Below are 21064 nucleotides of genomic sequence, written 5' to 3' on the forward strand. Positions count from 1 at the left end.
TGACGATCATCGAGAAACCTCTCACTCAATAGGAGTCCATCACTTCCCTGCTACTGGAAGTAGTACAGCCTTGAAGCTGCTGGAGTCTTCAGTGAAAAAAATGCACCGAAGGTTATAAAGAAATAATAAAAGTCTGAATCAGCTGGGATTTGCCTCAGGATTGGTAATAATCCACATAGTACTGTCCTTTACCTTGTGTATGTTATCTCATGGTAGCCTCAGCTCTATGGATTGATGGTATTGTGTCTCTGTTAACTTAATAATATGCCATTTACTGTGAGGCATTAATGGCTGGTGGATATATGGCCCTCTTTACCTCTTTTAACTAGGCAATCCAGCCTCCCTGATTTCCCTTGTTCAACCTTATGTCATGCATTCAGTAAGTCTTAGATGCTTTGTAAGTGTGACACGCATCCACATCCTGGTATCTGTTGCATGAGAAGAAATTAAGTGCTTTAATGCTTAATGTAAATGCGAGGGGCTGGGATCAGGGTAGCCAAGTAACTGAATGAAGGAGGAATCTCCAACTATAAGAAACAATTATTGTTTTGTATTGAAACCTTTAAGGATGGTTGGTAAAGTCTTCCTTTACAAACTTGGCGACATGAACTTACAGTTATTAAACAAATTAGATAATCTGATCTGTTAGCTGGGAGAACACATACTTCTGAAATATTTTTGTAGTCAGTCCACTCTGCACCTTGTAGCATGCTCCCCCTCTCCCATTTTCACTCCCAAACAAGCTAAATATAACATCTCTCTTATATCAGATATATGCTGCATCTCAGAATGGGAAAGTGGTTACTTGGTTAAATTCATTAGTGCTTAAATGCAATTTCTACTTGCAGCTTTTTCTAAATGCCAGATGTTCCCCTAACTCTAGTTTCAAAACACTACAGTTTCACCCAAAGATAACCCTAACATGTTCCGCATAACCATATCCCCCAACTCTACCCTGAAAACTCCACTAGATTAACATCACAAAGTCTCCTTCCCAATAGCTAGAGGTATTGTTTAGGAACCATATTGACCATAGACAAGTTTAGCTTTTTGCTTAACCAACCAAAGTCCACACTTGTTGTCCTACAAATACTGGTGGTAAAACTGGGCTTGGTATTGGGTGCAGGAGGCCAGATCTTTTCCCTTCTTAAAGATTTTCAAGCCTTGATTTAGAAAAGGACAGCAAAATTTTAAATAAAGAGTGGATCACACACAGAGAGGTGGAAAGATTTATAGGTCTCAACTTGGTAGTGGCTGTGGATCAAATGGTAAAAGTCTCGCGGAAGCAAGTTGGGTCATTTTCAAGGACTCTTGCCTTGTAATAATCAGAAAATGAGACAAGAAAATTATGTTTCAAGCAAAACAAGGAAACAAAGTAGAAAGATGTTGATAACAATGAAATTTTAAATAAATAGTCAATTAGTGGGTTCCTCTGGCATCACAAAAAATTTACAAGGAGGTCTCTCATGAAAGATTTAGCTTCTACAGAAATGAAAGGGATCAAGTGGCAAAAAGACTGGTCTCAAACTCTGAGTTTGGTTTATTTTATTGAAAGGGAATGAGTGGCAATGTAAACTGTTGTCAAAGAAGTACGGCCAAAGAATACGAGTACCTTTAGTTTTGGACAGCATGTCAGCAGTGTCATGTTTCAGTAAAGATTGAAAAACTTGGTCATGGCTTCCCCTCTGGGGTTTGAGACAGGAGAGTATAATAGCAAACTGGGAGGAATTTCAGTAGCATGACATCACAGTTAAACAAAGTGTTATGACATTGATTACAGCACTGTTTTTGAGCAAATTTTTCAGAGTGCCCTTAGGACATTATATCTTCTGTATTTACTGAGTGTGATTAGGGCATGATTAATCATGTGTTCTCCTCTGATGTATGGTAAACTAACGGATAGCAAGAAACCCACATAAGGTAAGGGCAAGTGTAGAGTCTAATCTAATGATGTATTTTTTACAGGTTCAAATTCCAGTTGTTGCATAGTTCGTACAGAATTCAGTATTTAACACTTTTGCTGAATTTTCTTGTATTTGCAGATGGCAAGCTGTGTAAAATCAATCCAAGACAGTGCCTTGGGAGAGCTGACTGGATGTATGGCTCTTCAACCACTTATGTGCATTGATAGTCCTGATGAAGGTAACATTTAAAAAGCAATGTCATCCTGTTTTCTCCATTTTCAGCCATACATTACAATTGTTCAGATGGTGCTTCTTACCAAGGACAGAACATTGAAATGAATATCTGACATAACTAAGGTTTCCCTGCTGAATGAACATGTAGATAATGTGTGTTGTGCTAGCAAGTTTGCTATTTTAGCAGTACAAGATTATTTCCATACGTTCTGCTGTTTGTACTTGACAGTATCACTGTATTTTTGATAAGAGAATTGCACTTTGTGTAAAGATCTTAAAGCATTTTCTCTATTGCTGATAATTTTGAGGCAGATCTCTTCATGAAGAAAGGTACGAAAATGTAAAGGGCACCTTCGTCTCATCAGCGCTAATATAATATGGATCCCTCTTACCCTACTTTACATGAGCTCTTGCTGTCAAATAAGAGTACAATTATTTATGTGGAGAATGTTGAAGACCCCTCCCCCCCCCCCCCCCTCTTCCCTGCTACTGGAAGTAGTACAAGCCTTGAAGCTGCTGGAGTCTTCAGTGAAAAAAATGCACCGAAGGTTATAAAGAAATAATAAAAAAAAAAAAAATGGATGTTTTTAAATATACTAATACTATCCACTAGTAAATAGAAAGGGACAACGAGTCATCAACACGACAGGCTTGGCCGCCTGACCTAAAGCGACATACATGAAACTCGAGAAAAATAAAAGTCTGAATCAGCTGGGATTTGCCTCAGGATTGGTAATAATCCACATAGTACTGTCCTTTACCTTGTGTATGTTATCTCATGGTAGCCTCAGCTCTATGGATTGATGGTATTGTGTCTCTGTTAACTTAATAATATGCCATTTACTGTGAGGCATTAATGGCTGGTGGATATATGGCCCTCTTTACATCTTTTAACTCGGCAATCCAGCCTCCCTGATTTCCCTTGTTCAACCTTATGTCATGCATTCAGTAAGTCTTAGATGCTTTGTAAGTGTGACACGCATCCACATCCTGGTATCTGTTGCATGAGAAGAAATTAAGTGCTTTAATGCTTAATGTAAATGCGTGGGGGCTGGGATCAGGGTAGCCAAGTAACTGAATGAAGGAGGAATCTCCAACTATAAGAAACAATTATTGTTTTGTATTGAAACCTTTAAGGATGGTTGGTAAAGTCTTCCTTAACAAAGTTGGCGACATGAACTTACAGTTATTAAACAAATTAGATAATCTGATCTGTTAGCTGGGAGAACACATACTTCTGAAATATTTTTGTAGTCAGTCCACTCTGCACCTTGTAGCATGCTCCCCCTCTCCCATTTTCACTCCCAAACAAGCTAAATATAACATCTCTCTTATATCAGATATATGCTGCATCTCAGAATGGGAAAGTGGTTACTTGGTTAAATTCATTAGTGCTTAAATGCAATTTCTACTTGCAGCTTTTTCTAAATGCCAGATGTTCCCCTAACTCTAGTTTCAAAACACTACAGTTTCACCCAAAGATAACCCTAACATGTTCCGCATAACCATATCCCCCAACTCTACCCTGAAAACTCCACTAGATTAACATCACAAAGTCTCCTTCCCAATAGCTAGAGGTATTGTTTAGGAACCATATTGACCATAGACAAGTTTAGCTTTTTGCTTAACCAACCAAAGTCCACACTTGTTGTCCTACAAATACTGGTGGTAAAACTGGGCTTGGTATTGGGTGCAGGAGGCCAGATCTTTTCCCTTCTTAAAGATTTTCAAGCCTTGATTTAGAAAAGGACAGCAAAATTTTAAATAAAGAGTGGATCACACACAGAGAGGTGGAAAGATTTATAGGTCTCAACTTGGTAGTGGCTGTGGATCAAATGGTAAAAGTCTCGCGGAAGCAAGTTGGGTCATTTTCAAGGACTCTTGCCTTGTAATAATCAGAAAATGAGACAAGAAAATTATGTTTCAAGCAAAACAAGGAAACAAAGTAGAAAGATGTTGATAACAATGAAATTTTAAATAAATAGTCAATTAGTGGGTTCCTCTGGCATCACAAAAAATTTACAAGGAGGTCTCTCATGAAAGATTTAGCTTCTACAGAAATGAAAGGGATCAAGTGGCAAAAAGACTGGTCTCAAACTCTGAGTTTGGTTTATTTTATTGAAAGGGAATGAGTGGCAATGTAAACTGTTGTCAAAGAAGTACGGCCAAAGAATACGAGTACCTTTAGTTTTGGACAGCATGTCAGCAGTGTCATGTTTCAGTAAAGATTGAAAAACTTGGTCATGGCTTCCCCTCTGGGGTTTGAGACAGGAGAGTATAATAGCAAACTGGGAGGAATTTCAGTAGCATGACATCACAGTTAAACAAAGTGTTATGACATTGATTACAGCACTGTTTTTGAGCAAATTTTTCAGAGTGCCCTTAGGACATTATATCTTCTGTATTTACTGAGTGTGATTAGGGCATGATTAATCATGTGTTCTCCTCTGATGTATGGTAAACTAACGGATAGCAAGAAACCCACATAAGGTAAGGGCAAGTGTAGAGTCTAATCTAATGATGTATTTTTACAGGTTCAAATTCCAGTTGTTGCATAGTTCGTACAGAATTCAGTATTTAACACTTTTGCTGAATTTTCTTGTATTTGCAGATGGCAAGCTGTGTAAAATCAATCCAAGACAGTGCCTTGGGAGAGCTGACTGGATGTATGGCTCTTCAACCACTTATGTGCATTGATAGTCCTGATGAAGGTAACATTTAAAAAGCAATGTCATCCTGTTTTCTCCATTTTCAGCCATACATTACAATTGTTCAGATGGTGCTTCTTACCAAGGACAGAACATTGAAATGAATATCTGACATAACTAAGGTTTCCCTGCTGAATGAACATGTAGATAATGTGTGTTGTGCTAGCAAGTTTGCTATTTTAGCAGTACAAGATTATTTCCATACGTTCTGCTGTTTGTACTTGACAGTATCACTGTATTTTGATAAGAGAATTGCACTTTGTGTAAAGATCTTAAAGCATTTTCTCTATTGCTGATAATTTCTGAGGCAGATCTCTTCATGAAGAAAGGTACGAAAATGTAAAGGGCACCTTCGTCTCATCAGCGCTAATATAATATGGATCCAGCTTACCCTACTTTACATGAGCTCTTGCTGTCAAATAAGAGTACAATTATTTATGTGGAGAATGGTGAAGACCCTCATGAAATGACTGTAACAGAACAGATGTCGTTTGATATTTTAGAGGATGGAAAGAATATGTGAAGTCTCGGGAATGAAAAGCTTGCAGGAGGATGAAAAACATGGAGGCAGTGATAATGAATACATGCTACTAGACTGTTCAGAGGGTGAAAATAAAATGCATGATACAAGTAGTGTCAAATTGTTTGATAGTCAAGAGGTTACAAATGTAAAATGTATGAAATTAGGATCAGAAGAGATGCAGCTGGAAAATTCAGTGAGTGTATATGACAAAGACAATACTACTCAAAATGAGCTGAATTCTTTACAATATTCAGAGGATGTAGGAGGCAGAAATAAAGCCATTGATGTGAATCCAATGTCATTACAGCACATGAGGGACAAAAACTATGAACCAGATGACAGTGAAGATATTCCATCTGATAATGCAGAGAATAAGAAAAAGAAGGGGAGGGTGAGTATTACGAAGAAAGGAATCTTATGTTCTACACAGATTAGAAAGAAACTGAATGAACCCAAAAGCCCTAAAGAAACATGGATTGAAAATTCAGGGAATAAGAATGTTAAAGAATGCACTTATGTAAAACAGGCCTTTCACTGTTGTGAGAACAGCAGAGAAAAATTAGTAGTTAACAACAAAGTGAGTGAATGTTCAAAGGGCAAGAAATTAGACAATGAAAACTCATACAGAGAGAGATCACCATTTGATTGTCTAGGGAATGAAAATATTGGTAATAAATCCACTGATGTGGAACAATTATCCTCAGAGTGTTCAAAAGATGGAGGTAGAAGTACAGTGACTGCCATAGTCAAGAAGATGCCTTCAGAGAATTTAGAACTGATAGATACTATATCCAAACAAGAGCAGCTCCAGTTTTCAGATACTATAAGGAAAGATGATAAATGTTTGAAATGTGGGAAGAAAATAGGTAAGCTGAACAGCTCTGGATTAGAGAATGATCTTGAAAATCTGAAAGATTCTGATAAATGTTCGTGCTGCTTACAGGAGATGGTGGGGGTTAACAGAAATAACTCTTTAATACAGATGGGGAGGAAATTCCATGCAATCATTAACAGTGGAGAAAAACCTTTCAAGTGTTATCAGTGTAAGGAAGATTTCAGATACATGGCAGACTTAAAGCAGCATTTAATACATCACACCAGAGAAAAACCATTTCAGTGTGATGTGTGTGGTAAGACTTTTAGGTTTGAAAGTATGATGAAAAGACACATGATTTTTCACTCTGATGAGAAACCCTTCAAATGTACTCTTTGTGGAAAGGTCTTTAAAATTGTAGGTCATCTAAATCAACATATGGTTGTACATTATGGAAGAAAGCCTGTGGAATGCTCTATATGCGGGGAGGAATTTAAACAAAGACGATTTCTAAAACAACATATGGTTATCCACAATGAAGAGAAGCCTTTCAGTTGTTCCCTTTGTGAGAAATACTTTAAATACAATTGTGATTTGAAGGAGCATATGTTTACCCACTTGGGAGATAATCCTTTTAAATGCAGTGTGTGTGGAAAGGAATTCAACCGGAAAAGTAATCTTCGACAACACAAAGTGACTCATTTAAGAGAGAAACAATACAAGTGCCCTGTGTGTGGGAAAGCATTCACTCTGAATGGCAACTTAAAACAGCATATGGCAGCCACACATATTGTGGAAAAGATATTTAAGTGCATAGAATGTGGGAAAGAATTCAACAGAAAAAGTAATTACGATCAACATAAAGCTGTTCATAGTAGTGAGACTCCATTTAAATGCTTACTATGTGAGAAAGTGTTCAAATTAAAAGGCCACCTCAGAAAACATATGTTTACTCACACGGAAGATAAAGCATTTCAATGTTTAGGGTGTAGGAAAGAATTTAGATTTAAGAGTGATCTAAAACGACATATGAATAGTGGTGTAATTGGTGATAAAGCTTTAGAATGTTCAGAGTGTGGAAAAAAAATGAGATGCAAAGGTGAACTGAAACAGCACATGTTCTCTCATACTGGAGAAAAATATGAGTGTAGTGAGTGTGGTAAACAGTATACACAAAGAGGCACTCTTAACCGTCATAGATTATCTCATGTGGAAGAGAAATCTTATGAATGTTCAAAATGTGGAAAGGAATTTAATCGAAAAAGTGATCTTGATCAACATATGTTCAGTCATATAGAAGAGGGTTTTTTGAAGGATTTCCATTATCATGGAAATAAAAGTTTAATTAAAAATAAAACACCTTATAATAAAGAAAGCTCCAGTATGAATATTGCAAAAGATAAAGACTATAATTTCATGAAGCATATGATCACTATTAAAACTGAAGCTGAATCTGATTCACATTATACTAATAGCATTTTGGAAGCAGCTGAAGATAGTGACATTTGTGCATCTGCTATTAATGGAGCTAGTGATGTTAATGATGAAGTTAATGGTGATAGTGAAGTTTGTGATGATAATGAATGCCTCAAGTTACAGAAATCTATAGAATTTGTAAACAATAGAGGAGGCACTGAAATATTTATAAAAGAGGAAGTTGATCAGGGATAGTAATATATTAGTTGTTCACTGTTGAATAATAGTTACTGATTCAAAAATTTTATAATGTATCATGCAAGTGATAATATATGAAAAGTGTAATATTTGTATTGTTGAATATATGATCAGCCTGTCATAAGTGAATCACTGATATCTGAGTGAGAATATTGGTATTACGAAGGTATATGATATGTCAGTTTTGCAGTATAGCTTGAAGCATTGGTTTCCAAACATCATTGACTCTCACCACACTAACTTAGTAAAGCTTTCATCATGCTCCTCACCCTCACATAAAACACACACACAAACCCATATATATAATGTATACAATAAGACTAAGTCAACAGAATTATTCAAATTATTTAAGTTATTTAAATCCAGTTTCACATTAATAAGATGCCACGAAAGGTAACAGAATGTCTGTAGCTTTCAATGACAAGGCGAGGGTATTTTCTGGATCAAATTACATGTCATATTAAAGTTTCCCTCAAGTCAGTGAGCTGTCCTTGTGCAGACATTGTCAGTTTAAGATAGCATTTACAGCGAATAAGTTTCTTACCAATTTGCATATAGTGATATCTGCATCCTTGAAATAAACTGAAAATTGGTTCTGCAATGTGTTCATGTAAATTAGTTCACTGTTAACTTCTATTTCACTGTCATTAAGAAATCTCTAAATTTGTTGAGACAACAGAAACCTTATTTTCTCCTTTTGCTTTTCCATTATTCCATTTTTTCAGGAATACATTTACATTGTCAATCTGTACAAGAGTATTTATCCTTGGACCCTGCATTGACGTATTCACATGGTTTAGTTTCTTTGAAATATCAAACATATATGCAACATTCTCATCAAAATAGTCATCCTGAAACAAACATCTTCATACACCTTTGCAAAGAGCCTTCCTTAAAATGGATTTTCTTTTATGTAGCTGAAAATTCTGATAAGATCTTTCAACAGTTTTTAGGTCTTCACTTATGTTACTAGATACAAGCACCTTTATACTGTCAATGAAATATGCAGTTTATCCACACAGTATGCTGGGCTTTCTCTCCTGCCAATGCTTGCAGTCCTGCATGCAGGACACCAGCCGAGTTCTATCAGTGCAGAGTCCAAAGCACTTCCTTCACTTAATGCCATTTTATTTAAAGATTTACCAGTAGTAGTGAATACTTCCACTGTTGTTGCTCTTCCATGGATGTGTTTACAGAACAACAAACCCTGCTTCTTCCACTATTTGCAACATAACATATGTAAGCAATCAAATAAGTATCTTTCCTACGTCTGTTGCCTCGTTTAATTACAACCTAAACGTGAGGTTTTAAATGTCTTCATCACTTCATGACATAGGTCTTCAATTATGTCAGAAATTCTTCCTCCTATTGTATTATCTGCAAGTGGAATAATGCACAGCTGTCTGGCACTTCATTCATCAAGTCTTATTTCAACAATTTCTACAGAAGTATGTAACACCAAGCCTTTTGCTGCCATGTAAAGTTTTTAACCTGTGATTCTGTAAGAAATTTTAGAAAATGCAAGCAGTGCCTTTGTTGCAGCAGTTGTTTTTGTTGAGGCCTAGCTTTGCAAATTAATCTTGAGTTTTCTCTGGAAAGATCAGAGTCTAACACATTCAGGATATTGTTTTTCAAGATACACTTTAATTTATTTATCATAATGCAATCCATAGCCAAAACACTCATTCATGACAAATACAGAGCCCCTTCTTCTCCATTACTATTCATACTAGTGAACAAAAGCGAAAGATACTTTTCATCACATTTTAGGTTTTCGTCTTTTTGTTTACTACTTACACACTTACTATATATACCATGTTACAATGAATAGTACAATATTTCTATCTCCAAAATGCACTGAAGAATTTTTCATTTTTTTAAAGATCTTGAAGGATTTACAGTAACAGGAAAAGAGAGAAGCACTATACACCTCTACATGAAGCAAGAACATAATATTTGTCCCAAACGTGATCATAAGGTCAAAGCAAGAAATGATCCTGCACAGTGACTCTAATACATGACTTTTTTCTTACTTCTAAAGTATCTTTTTTTACCTTGCTTTCGGTAATCATTTGACATGTATAGTACTCCAGGCTCTGCACCCAACCAAAAGTATGTGCTCTTATATGGTGGTGCACCTCACAGTTTGGAAACAACTGGTTTAATGGTAAAAGTGTATCAGCTTTTGTTTTTGTCGGTCAGTTTTGTTTGATTGGCCTCATGTCCAACATGTGTCTACTGTGATGTACAGGGTATATTTTTATCAAGACCAGGACAGAGAAAGTTTGTTTCAAGTTTGATACATCTTAAGAAAACAATAAATTTTTAGTTTTATAAAACTAATGAAAAAATGTCATGATAGTTGGCTGATGGTTACTAATTTTGTGCTTCTTCTGTGAGAAAAGGTATTTTGAATCTGTGAAATACATTACAGTGGGCATGTGAACAGTGAATCTCTTAGCTAGAAAATCTGATAAGGAATAATCATATATGTGTTTTGACTATTAAGTAAAACAACAAAACTTTAGGTTTTTTATATCAAAAGATAGTAAAGTATACTTTATATCACAGGTGGCAACTCTTGATGTCAAAAATCTGTGATTTGATTGGTTTTTAAAATTACTGAAAAGGATACAAGTATGTTTGAACCATAATATTAACATACTGTTGTGAACATCAGGGCACTAGCTGAGGGTGTGTGAGTGAGCTGAGAGACTATTTGCTTTTCATCCACCTCATGAAAATGGATGTAGGATTACAGAAGATAAAAGAAGAAAAAGTATTCTCGCAAGTTACATAAGTAAAGGATAAAAACTACCAATTTAGCATTTAGGTTGCTCTGGTCACCTGGAACTGACCATTCCTCTTATGCATTCTGTTCTCTATGCACATTTCAGTGATGAAACCATCATTCTTGCAGTTTGTTCTAACATATTTAAGTTTTGATTCATGTCTCCTGTCTGACAACCAAGTCTTCATGTGCACTTGTTTTCCTACTTCCATCCTGATCAAGTTTAATGGGTGCCAAATTTTTTCTCTGAAAAAGCACTTACTTATGATATTTATGTGATATATTTTTAAGCCTCATTATGATGCAGTTGCCGGATTGGACTGACTATTAAGACTTTAAATGAAATCTGTGGACATTTCTTTCATCTTGGGAGTTTTTGCCTGATGTTATTTACGTAAGTGATATTTATGTAGAAAAATTCTTTATTTTGATGCTGATCAAGTACGTATTCCTCTTAATAGTTTGTGGAAGCATTTGTCTCTAAAGACATTAAAATATGTGTTTACATTTTCTTTTGGAATATTACATTTATATTTCAAATTTGTTGGTGATCTATATGGTGTCTGTTTCAAATCGTGATGTAATTTGATATATTTATTTACATTTTTGTTATACCTAATTGCTGTTTCCTGCATCAGCGAGGTAGCATCAGGAAACAGGTGAAGAATGGCCCATCCACTCACATACACACACACACATATATATATATATATATATATATATATATATATATATATATATATATATATATATATATATATATATATATACACATGTATATATTCATGCTTGCCTTCATCCATTCCTGGTGCTACCTGGCCCCACAGGTAACAGCATCACTACCCCATGCTTCAGTGAGGTAGCACCAGGAAAACAGACAAAAAGGCCACATTTGTTCACACTTAGTCTCTAGCTGTCATGAGTAATGCACTGGAACCACAGCTCCCTATCCACATCCAGGCCCCACAGACCTTTCCATGGTTTACCTCAGACGTTTCAGTTCACTGACAGCATGTCGACCCTGGTGTCCTGCACTGTTCCAATTCACTCTATTCCTTGCATGCCTCTCACCCTCCTGTATGTTCAGGCCCCGATTGCTCAAAATCTTTTTCACTCCACCTCTTATTTGGTCTCCTGCTTCTCCATAATATGGCATCTGTGCGTTTTTCGTGAGGTAGTGCCCTTAGCAGTCAAAATCCCTCAATAAAGTGGAATTTGAGGAATTCCTAAATACATGTGTCTGGTGGCCTAGCTGCTTTGAGGCTTTTGTCCTTTTGAACCCTCTTCTGGGGTGAATTATAGCCTTTACTTCTTATGTATAGGACTTTGTTGCATATCTCCTGCATGTGGATATGGGCAGAACTATGCCATGATAGGACAGACTACTGGGTTACTAAACATTCTTCTTTTACCTCTTGAACCATTTCTTTGAGGTCTTGAATCACTATCTCATGAACCTTCAAACTACAGTTATGCATTCACAAACCTTTTACCACTGTCACATGAATCCTTTTATATGATGCACAGTGAAGGCTTGATGACTATAGAAAAATGGATTGTGTGAGACACATGAACTACAAGTTGGTTGTATTCTGAGTAAGTTAATATTTCCATGGTAGTATGGAACACTATAAAGTATTCTTATCTCCTTCCCTTTCATGTTTAGCTCTTAAATGTGTTGGAGGCTCCAGAATGAATGATTTTAAAGAATATAATGTTATACTAAGAATGATGGGTTCCAAGGAACTTGGGGAAGACTTAATAATGAAAGTACAGTTTTTAATCTGCAGTTTTTCATCATCATAAAAAAGCTTATAAAATGCTTCAAGTAGAAGTAATCACATTAAATGGGTGATTAATCTTTTCCACTGAATAATTCCCCAGCCTTACTATGTACACATGAATATATTTAACATTAAGAGAAAATACAGAATTGTAATACAAAGATGCAGTGGCCAAAATATTTGAAGATGGTTATTTTACCTGAAATGTACAGTTTTTAATTCACTTAGTACATTATATGTTACAATGTGTAGAGATGATTGCTTACAAAACATTTAAGTACCTGCTATTACATATAGGGTGAATCAGTTCTTACTGTTACTGTTTCTCTCACAGTGCTTTTATTTACTGTACCTCTCTGTTTTTCCTGTCTTAATGAGGTAGCATCAGAAGCAAATGACCAATGGCCCCCATTTGCACACACCTACTCTCTGATTCTCATGTATAATGTACTGAAATCAGAACCTATCACCCACATCCAAGCCATGCAGACCGTTCCATGGTTTATCGTGACTGTTTCATATGCCCTGTTGACACCTTGTGTCCCATGCACACCCACCATTCTCCTGTCTACCCTAAAGCCTTCCATCTACTTCTTAGTCCCCACCTTCCCCTTCCTCCCTCCACTTTCCACACATGGATCCTCTTTGTCTTTCTACACCCATTCTCTCCATATCTCTAAACCATTTTAGGACATTGTGGTCAGCTGTCGCAATCATACTTTGCTAATTAACATATCATGTTTATACAGTATGGTTAAATAATTGATTATTTGATTTTAAATGTTTGTTCAATATGACGCTCTTAAACACAATATTATTAACTACAGAGCTCTTAAACACAATTTTATTGACTACAGACTGAATAATGTAATTTAGAGATATTGGCAATTCTTCTCAGCACTGCTTAATATTTAGCTGACATTTCAAAAAGTCAGAAGTTTAATGGTTATAAAGTGAGAGTAAAAAAGTTATGGGTATTATTACAGCAGACCAGACACTGAAAAGAGATGATTGCCATATTATTATCCTCAGGCATTACCCAGGCAACCATAAAATGACTTGGTTTAAGCCCAGTGGAGTTATAATGTGGTCTTTCTCTGTATGCAGTCTACAGAGACATAAGGATCACTCACCTGCCTAGTTTTTTGTTGATGCCATCTATTAAGAAGCCTACTGTAATCTTTATGAAAACCGCTTCTTCTCTATCAGAAGTAGAAGTTGATAACATGGAAAACCTAAGTAGTCTTATTTTCGAGTTTATCAATGAATTATTTCTTGTGGGTGAAATTGATACTGTTGTTCTCTGTTATTTCATCTTTTAACAGGAGTATGTGTTTGCTTTTATTATTAAAGTTATGTCATTTTGATCACTAATGATATTAATGTTCAGTCTGTTTCTTCCTAAATGGAATGAAAATGAATAAGATGGAGTTACTGTATGAGCAAAGATCAAAGGTGAAACAGGCTTGTGCTAATAATGTTAACCTAGTCTTCCCATCCATCCTATGAGGTGAATTGTGGCCTTCACTAATAATGAACTTGGCTGCTCTAACCTCAGCTTTGTTTACTGTGATGTTTGAGGGCATCTTTTCATCATGCTCCTGCTTGAAATACAGCACTTGAGGCATGATTGATGAAAAGTTATGGGTATTGGAATTAACTGGAGAACCCAAATGTATTGAACAAATCTTTAGTGAGAGTGATGCAGTGTAGAATGTGGTGTGCTTAAACATTTGATTAGTGGTAAATTCTCTCATTCAGTATTATGTATATGTTAAGCATAGAAACAGATTAAGACACAAATGTACAGATACTGTAGAAAACCTGAAATTCAATGTTTCTAAATCTTAAATCCTTAAATCCACAGTCTAGTGCATTCAAAGTTACAACCAACCTAGAGCATGAGATACAAGTAAAAGATTTCAATCGATAATCATTTGATATTTGCTGTAGAATTATTTGTTATAAACAAGTAACATATAGGACTGTACTAGGTATACAAAACACTCTTTTAAGACAATGGTACTCTGCATGAATTTCTTAAATCTACATCATGAAAGTTAAGTTCTTTTTTTTTTTTTTATATAAATCTTATGGATCATAGAGTACCAAGGCAGAACAAAATGTGATAATGAAGTAGGTTTTTGTATGGTGTTACATATGCGGTCATTTTGCTTGGTTTATATTGACTGACTAAGTGATATACAGGTTAATTTCATGGATTTATATTTTTGGATACATATATTGATCACTAATGAATATATGACAATTTCATTCAAAATGCAATGAACACTGAAACCCTACTTTCATTCCCAATTTGTCTTATCTCATTTTTGGTCTTCCCTTCCTAACTGACTTTGTTAATTGTTTTTATGTAAAATGATGGGATAATTACTGTGTAAATATTGAACACTGATATTTTTTTGTGAAGTAATAGGTATAGTGCACTAAAGAAAGAACTGGAAAGGTTCAGTGATAGGATGTTATTGTCATGCAAAAAGAAAGGATGTGATTCTTTTTTCATTACATTGGGTAAATTTAATGATCGTAGGTGTAAGATGATTTAGTGGAATAGTGCTTTGAGTATGAATGCTTGTGAAAATTCTTTAACTCAGGTTTTAGGAAAAGATTATGCATGTGATATTACACTATCAGGAAACTGCACGTGTCATAAGTATAAAAACGTACGGTAAGATATATCTACAAACCTTTATATATTGTGTATGTGCTAGCTTTATTACCTGTAATGTAATGTGGCTTGTGTTGCTTAGCAACTGCACTGTGGAATGTAATGAAGCCAACATTATTTTCGGATTTCCTTTTCTAATCATGACTATAATCTGTGAAGATCTTTGTAAACTGTTATTCTATAAAATGTGTTATTAAACTCAGTTTTGTGGTTAGAAATATGTGCCAAAAGTCATGAGGTTTAAACTCCTTTTACTAGTGAAAAGAGTGCATGGATTCAGTGCAAATGATGTACAGTATAGTATATTTCTGTGTAGCGAAAAATTCTGCAGTGATCTAGTCATTATAGAATAAGATCTATTTTTCCTCTAAAATGTTAAGAATATTTATCATCAGGTATTTGTTACAGTCAGGGATACCTGTCATTGTTATTGTAAACAACTGTTCATGAGGTCTGATCTGATTATTTGAATGGTTTGAGTAGATATACCACTGTATTTATGGAGTGTAAAGGCAAACAGGATTTGTATACATTACAAATGATACAAAAAACTTGTCATTCCATACAATATATAACAGTGAGATAAAGCTGTAGCTTTTATTCTATATTCTTTTAGGTACCAAGGAAGGACTGAAAATTATGAATTGGGCACCTGTGTATCACTGCCGTTATATATATGTATACATACATAGATATATATATATATATTGTATTACTGTCAACTGATGATTAGTCCTTATGGTAGAGGAATAAATGATGCTAAAGAAACACTAGCTAGTTTTATATTTAATCCTTCAATGAGATCTTTCAGAAATAGAATGCTTGGTAATTTGGAGTTACCTCAGCCGTACATGCTAACTTTTCAGGTTTTCATACCAAGAAGTGATCTAATGGCTAGGAGATATATGATGCTATATAATGGCCACATGAAGGCTCTAGATTTGGGAAAAGATTGTTAGTATTTCATGTGCACTTTTCATGGCATATTTTCTCCAAGTGTTGAGAGGATACATATCCTATTGAGTATCTTAAGGAAGAGCCATTAGACTTCAGTCAATTTGCATGTATAGTTTTTGTTGAATATCATGCTAAAGTTGTTAAAAACTCTAAAATTCTAGTATGATTCTTTTTGACAGAAAACCACCTACATGATCTGTACTGCAGAACAGCTTGTTAATGCATATTCCCATAGATCTAGTAAATGTTATGGGGATTGATTATGTCAAAAGTAACTGCTATTAGTCATTAACGATAACATTTATGAATCCATACTACTACAAATCAGTACTGAAGTTACAGTAATGCCAGAAGTTACAGATGGAACAACATAACTCATGAGGCATAACAAATACATAGGTTTGTTGATTCTAAATGAAAGTAATTGTATGATACAAGGAGAAGCCCCATCCAGGGATTCCTGTAGCTCCAAGGTTATACTGCACTCAATGATGGGACTGGATGGACTTTGAAATAAAAAGGTCCTTAATGAGAGAGCACTCTCTTTCATCAACGGACGAGGTATAGCCTTACGAGAGGTCTCCCCATTCTCCTTGTCCCTTTCACTCTGACATACACTCTTTTAGTCAGCTCCTTATTTCAGCTTACCATCTTCAGCTCTCAATTATACTCTTCTTACAACCGTAACTTTCTAACCCGATATTTTTCTTACTCGATGAAACATCCTTATATTACATATAGTCCTGAAGCATTTTATTTCCAACAACTCCACCCTCCTCCAAACCATTTTACCTGTGGTCCACACCTCGCATACATAACATCACTGGGACTACTGTACCATCAAACGTACCCATCTTTGCCTACACAGACTCTGACCTCTCTTTCCAGTAATTCCTTAATGTTAGCCGCCTTATTCATCCATATGAAATGATGATACTACTACCAACTACCAATGAAACTATGACCAATTACCATTACTACATAATTGTAAGGAGTTTTATCATTTACTTAAGTTATACATAAAACCTTGCTCTTGTACACCTGATTGTCTTCTATAGAAAACTCAGAAGTGCAGCGCATACTGAAGAAATAAACAGGGTATCACGATAAATTTCGATTAGCCTATTAGTGTTATAAACACAGCTCTGAGCAACAGTGTTAATCAAAGGAGGAAAAATGGAAATTAATGTGGAAATCAAGAATGGCTTGCTTACTTAAGAATTCAGTCTTTAACCAAGTAATATTCTTGTGCCAAAGTTAACAGTTATAGTCGTATTACAAGGAACGAGTTTCAATTCCTAACGTTATCATCGAATGATATTTAAAGATCACACACTTAGGACGACACAAGTGATATCCAGTCCTCCGTAACACTTAATATCAAGTCATACAGAGGTCAGACTGTCGAAATTCAAAGGCTGGACAACACAAGTGCCAACATTCAACTTCCTTTAGTTTCTGTTTTCTCTTTCAAATTACCTACATTTCCTCTTTCATTATCTCGAGGGTGTTCGCCTCTCTTTTCCTCTGCTCAGTCTAGCTTTGTCCTCTCTGTTTCCCCAGGGTATCCTGTAACACCAAGTGGTGAAAGCACGAACTACCTCAAACTAGGGACACAACGAAACTGAGACAATTAATTTTTGATGTGACACACTTCACTGGTCGAGTTCGACAAGTGAGGGACGTGTTCTCTGACCTCGTGTGATTCCCAGTGTAATTATTTGGGTTATGGTACATGATGTTGGTAATGTTGGGTTCTGATGTGTGATGTGGGGGTAATGTCAGGTTATGAGTGTGTGGTGTAGGGTAATGTTGGTTATGATATGTGACGTGGGGTTGTGTTTGGATGTGATTTGTACGCTATGATGTATGGTGTGGGGGTGATCTTAGGTTAATTGTAATGTGGAGTTAAGATATGATTTGTGATGATAAGTTGTATGTGATGTGGGTTAGTGTCAAGTTATGACATATGATGCGGAGTAATGTCAGGTTATGATATATTACACGCAGTAACGTTAGGTTATGATGTGGGGTGTTGTTATGTTATGATATTTGATGTGGGTTAATGTTCGTTTATATGAAGTGGGTTCATATTCGGCTATGGTAAGTGATGTGGGATAATGTTAGGTTATGAGATGCGGTGTGGGGTAATGTTAGGTTATGAGGTGTGATGTTAATCTAGGATGTGTTATGTGAGGTCGTGCAAGGATCTGTACAGTAAGGAATGGGAAGCGACGTTGGGTAGCATAAGCTGATGTAAGATAAGGTGAAATGATTTAATAATGGCACAAACAAGTCTACTGACTGAAAATAAAGAAAAAAAAAATGTCATTGAATCAGAATTCTTATTTCGCATTCGTGACGGGAGTTATTGGCTGTTGAGGATCATTTGTGGGATAAGAATGTATTCCTTTTCTAACCCGACGCCCAAAGCTGTTGAAGATCACTATCAGCCGAGATTCCTCGACCATGTTCAGTAAACTCCTAACGCCAGGAGGGGGGGGGGCATGGATGTTTGTTTCCATTTGCCACCACCAGGGTGGGGTTGGGGGGTCATCATTAAGGTGTTTCTTGTTCCCACCACTAGGGATCTGTAACAGGTATTCCCTCCCCCAAGACTCTCTCGCTCGCACCACCAGAGGGCTGGACACACTGGTTCACCACACCCTATCCTGAGCAGCTCCTTATACTCAGGAGTTCGATTAATCACAAGTTCGACACCGTTTCTTTGGCAGCGATGAGAAATGGCGCCTCGCGCACTCAGGTTCATCAGCCGCTGTTGAGCCCTGCTGCAACATATCGCAAGGGTGAATATCCTCCTCAGGTTCCGTCAATCATGTAAGACCCTTTTGGCAACATAGTGAAGCCGCTCTTCGGGCCATAAAGGGCACTAGTGAGGCGTCATCTCTGTGATTAAATGTGTTTTAAAGAGATTACTCTGGTTGGTCCGCTTGGTGAATGTGATGGCGCTCAGAGGAGTTGTCAACAAAAGAACAAAAGCCGAGCCCTTCCATGAAAGGCGGCCTTACTGCCTGACTTGTGATCTGTCTAGTGCAAGACACTTAGTGACATTTCCTATTACGAGATGGTCGTGTTCATCATAGCCAGCGTTCGTTTCGGAACGCAGAATTTCTTTCACTGATGCCATGTATGATTTACAGCATGAAATTATTATCAAACTAGCGTTCGTTATAAACCACAGGAACTGTACTGTGCTACTGCGTTATTTACACGATGACTGAATTGATTTGTACGTTAATATTCGTCCTGGAATACAGAACTTTCTCTAGGTACGCCACTATTTCGTTTGCAGTCGACCTGTGTTATATTCACGTGACGATTTCGTAAAATTTGTGGTGAGACACATAAGTTTGAGCTACACTTCGCCATGATGTATAGTGAGAATCTGAAGTTATTTAGACGTATCAAGATCTTTGCAATTTCCAGTTAATATACATCTTGTCAAGATATGATTCAGTTCACAAAAACCGAAAATACATAACCAACTTAAAGAGGGGGATGTACATGAATCACGAATCAAATGGAAAATGCAGGTGTTCGAGAGAATCACAAAGACCAGATCTTGCGCTGCAGCAGGGAGTGGATGAAGTCGGTCGCAGAATAATCTGATTCGCAAAGGAAAATCGACGTAATCGCACGAGACGCCGCCAATACCCGGCAGTGTTAATTATTCGAGTTTCGATTTAGGGTTAGAGACTAGTTCGCTCGCCACCGACACGACCCCGCTAAGGTTCCACTGATTTATTCAGTCTGCGGAGGGCGTCGGAGCAGGTGACAGGGCGCGGAGGGTGGGCAAGAAGCAGCTACGAGAAGTGAGGAGCAAGTCCAGGTGTATTTGTGTTGCCTTAGGCTCACACTTTCTGTACGAGCCCCACGTTACCATGTCAAAAGCTCACCTCCTGCTATCCGTCATGTCTCCCCAAACCCCGCCGTACGTGCTCGTTCGTTCTCGTTTTCCTATCCTCCCAGGGTCTTCATCCTCTGATACAGTCGTTCATATTTCAGCAATCACTCTATGATCGCCTCCTCTTTTGGCTCCCTATTCTCTATTGTATTCTTTGCTTCCCTTTCTCATTTTCCTTTTTCCATATGCACGTTTTCTCATGTATACTTTCTCTCTTCTTTTACTTCAATTTCCCTCATAACTTCTTTTACTATAACAGACGAACATGTGTATCATGTAGTCTTCAATGGTTCTCACTGCTTTCTGAGGCTTGTTTGGAAGGGGCACTGAGGTGTTAGGTTATTATCGCATCATTACTCCTCTCTCTTCATCCTCATTGTCGTACTTTTCCCTCACCATATTCATCACATTATTCTCCACAGTCACCGCCCTCCTTATTATGTCGTATCCATCTCCACATTTTTTTGGTCTTGTCCGGGTGCTCGTCCGTCTCAGAGCGTTCGTAAATGTGTTTGTCTGGAAAATTCTCAGTGTCTGTAAACGTTTGTGTGTCTGTGTGTGTCCATAAACGTTTGTGTATCTGTAAACGTTTTTGTGCCCGTGTGTGTCTGTAAACGACTGAGTCTTTGTAAACGTCTTTGGGTCTATACCCTAATGTCATCAATTTCTGTTATGCTTTTCTTGATATACTTGCTAATGGTTGACGAGTCTAAACTCGATGTATGTTTTCTAGATTTACATACAGACGAAAACAGCTGATAAACGAGGCCTAAGAACATTTTCTCTGCAGAGAGAACACGTGTAACATTTTCTGAGACCTTCCCTAAATTAAAGACTCATATTCGCTCAGATATTTTTCTGATTACACCGACGTTCTTTTGAAGTCAGAATCCAAGTTCCAATTAATTTCACGCTTCTCGGACGCAGAAAACGTGTAGCATTCATTCGAGAATCTGAGACGACGAGTCTAAAACAGGATTTGAGAAGCCGGCCCTCTGACCTGACTCTGCTTGACATGGTTTCGGATCCTGTCAGAACCTTCAGAACAACTCCAACCTCCG

The 21064-nt window shown here is 36.8% G+C and overlaps 1 protein-coding gene across 1 annotated transcript; it reads left to right on the top strand.

The window, feature by feature from the left end:
* The first annotated feature begins 5083 nt into the window (after positions 1–5083).
* On the top strand, positions 5084–7999 carry LOC139765116 (uncharacterized). The gene is given in 2 exon segments (XM_071692302.1): positions 5084–5354; positions 5356–7999. Coding segments are annotated over 2 exon segments (2631 nt in total). The 5' UTR covers positions 5084–5222; the 3' UTR covers positions 7855–7999.
* Positions 8000–21064: the final 13065 nt, after the last annotated feature.

This window comes from Panulirus ornatus, chromosome 52, assembly GCF_036320965.1.
Source record: "Panulirus ornatus isolate Po-2019 chromosome 52, ASM3632096v1, whole genome shotgun sequence".
Lineage (NCBI taxonomy): Eukaryota > Metazoa > Arthropoda > Malacostraca > Decapoda > Palinuridae > Panulirus > Panulirus ornatus.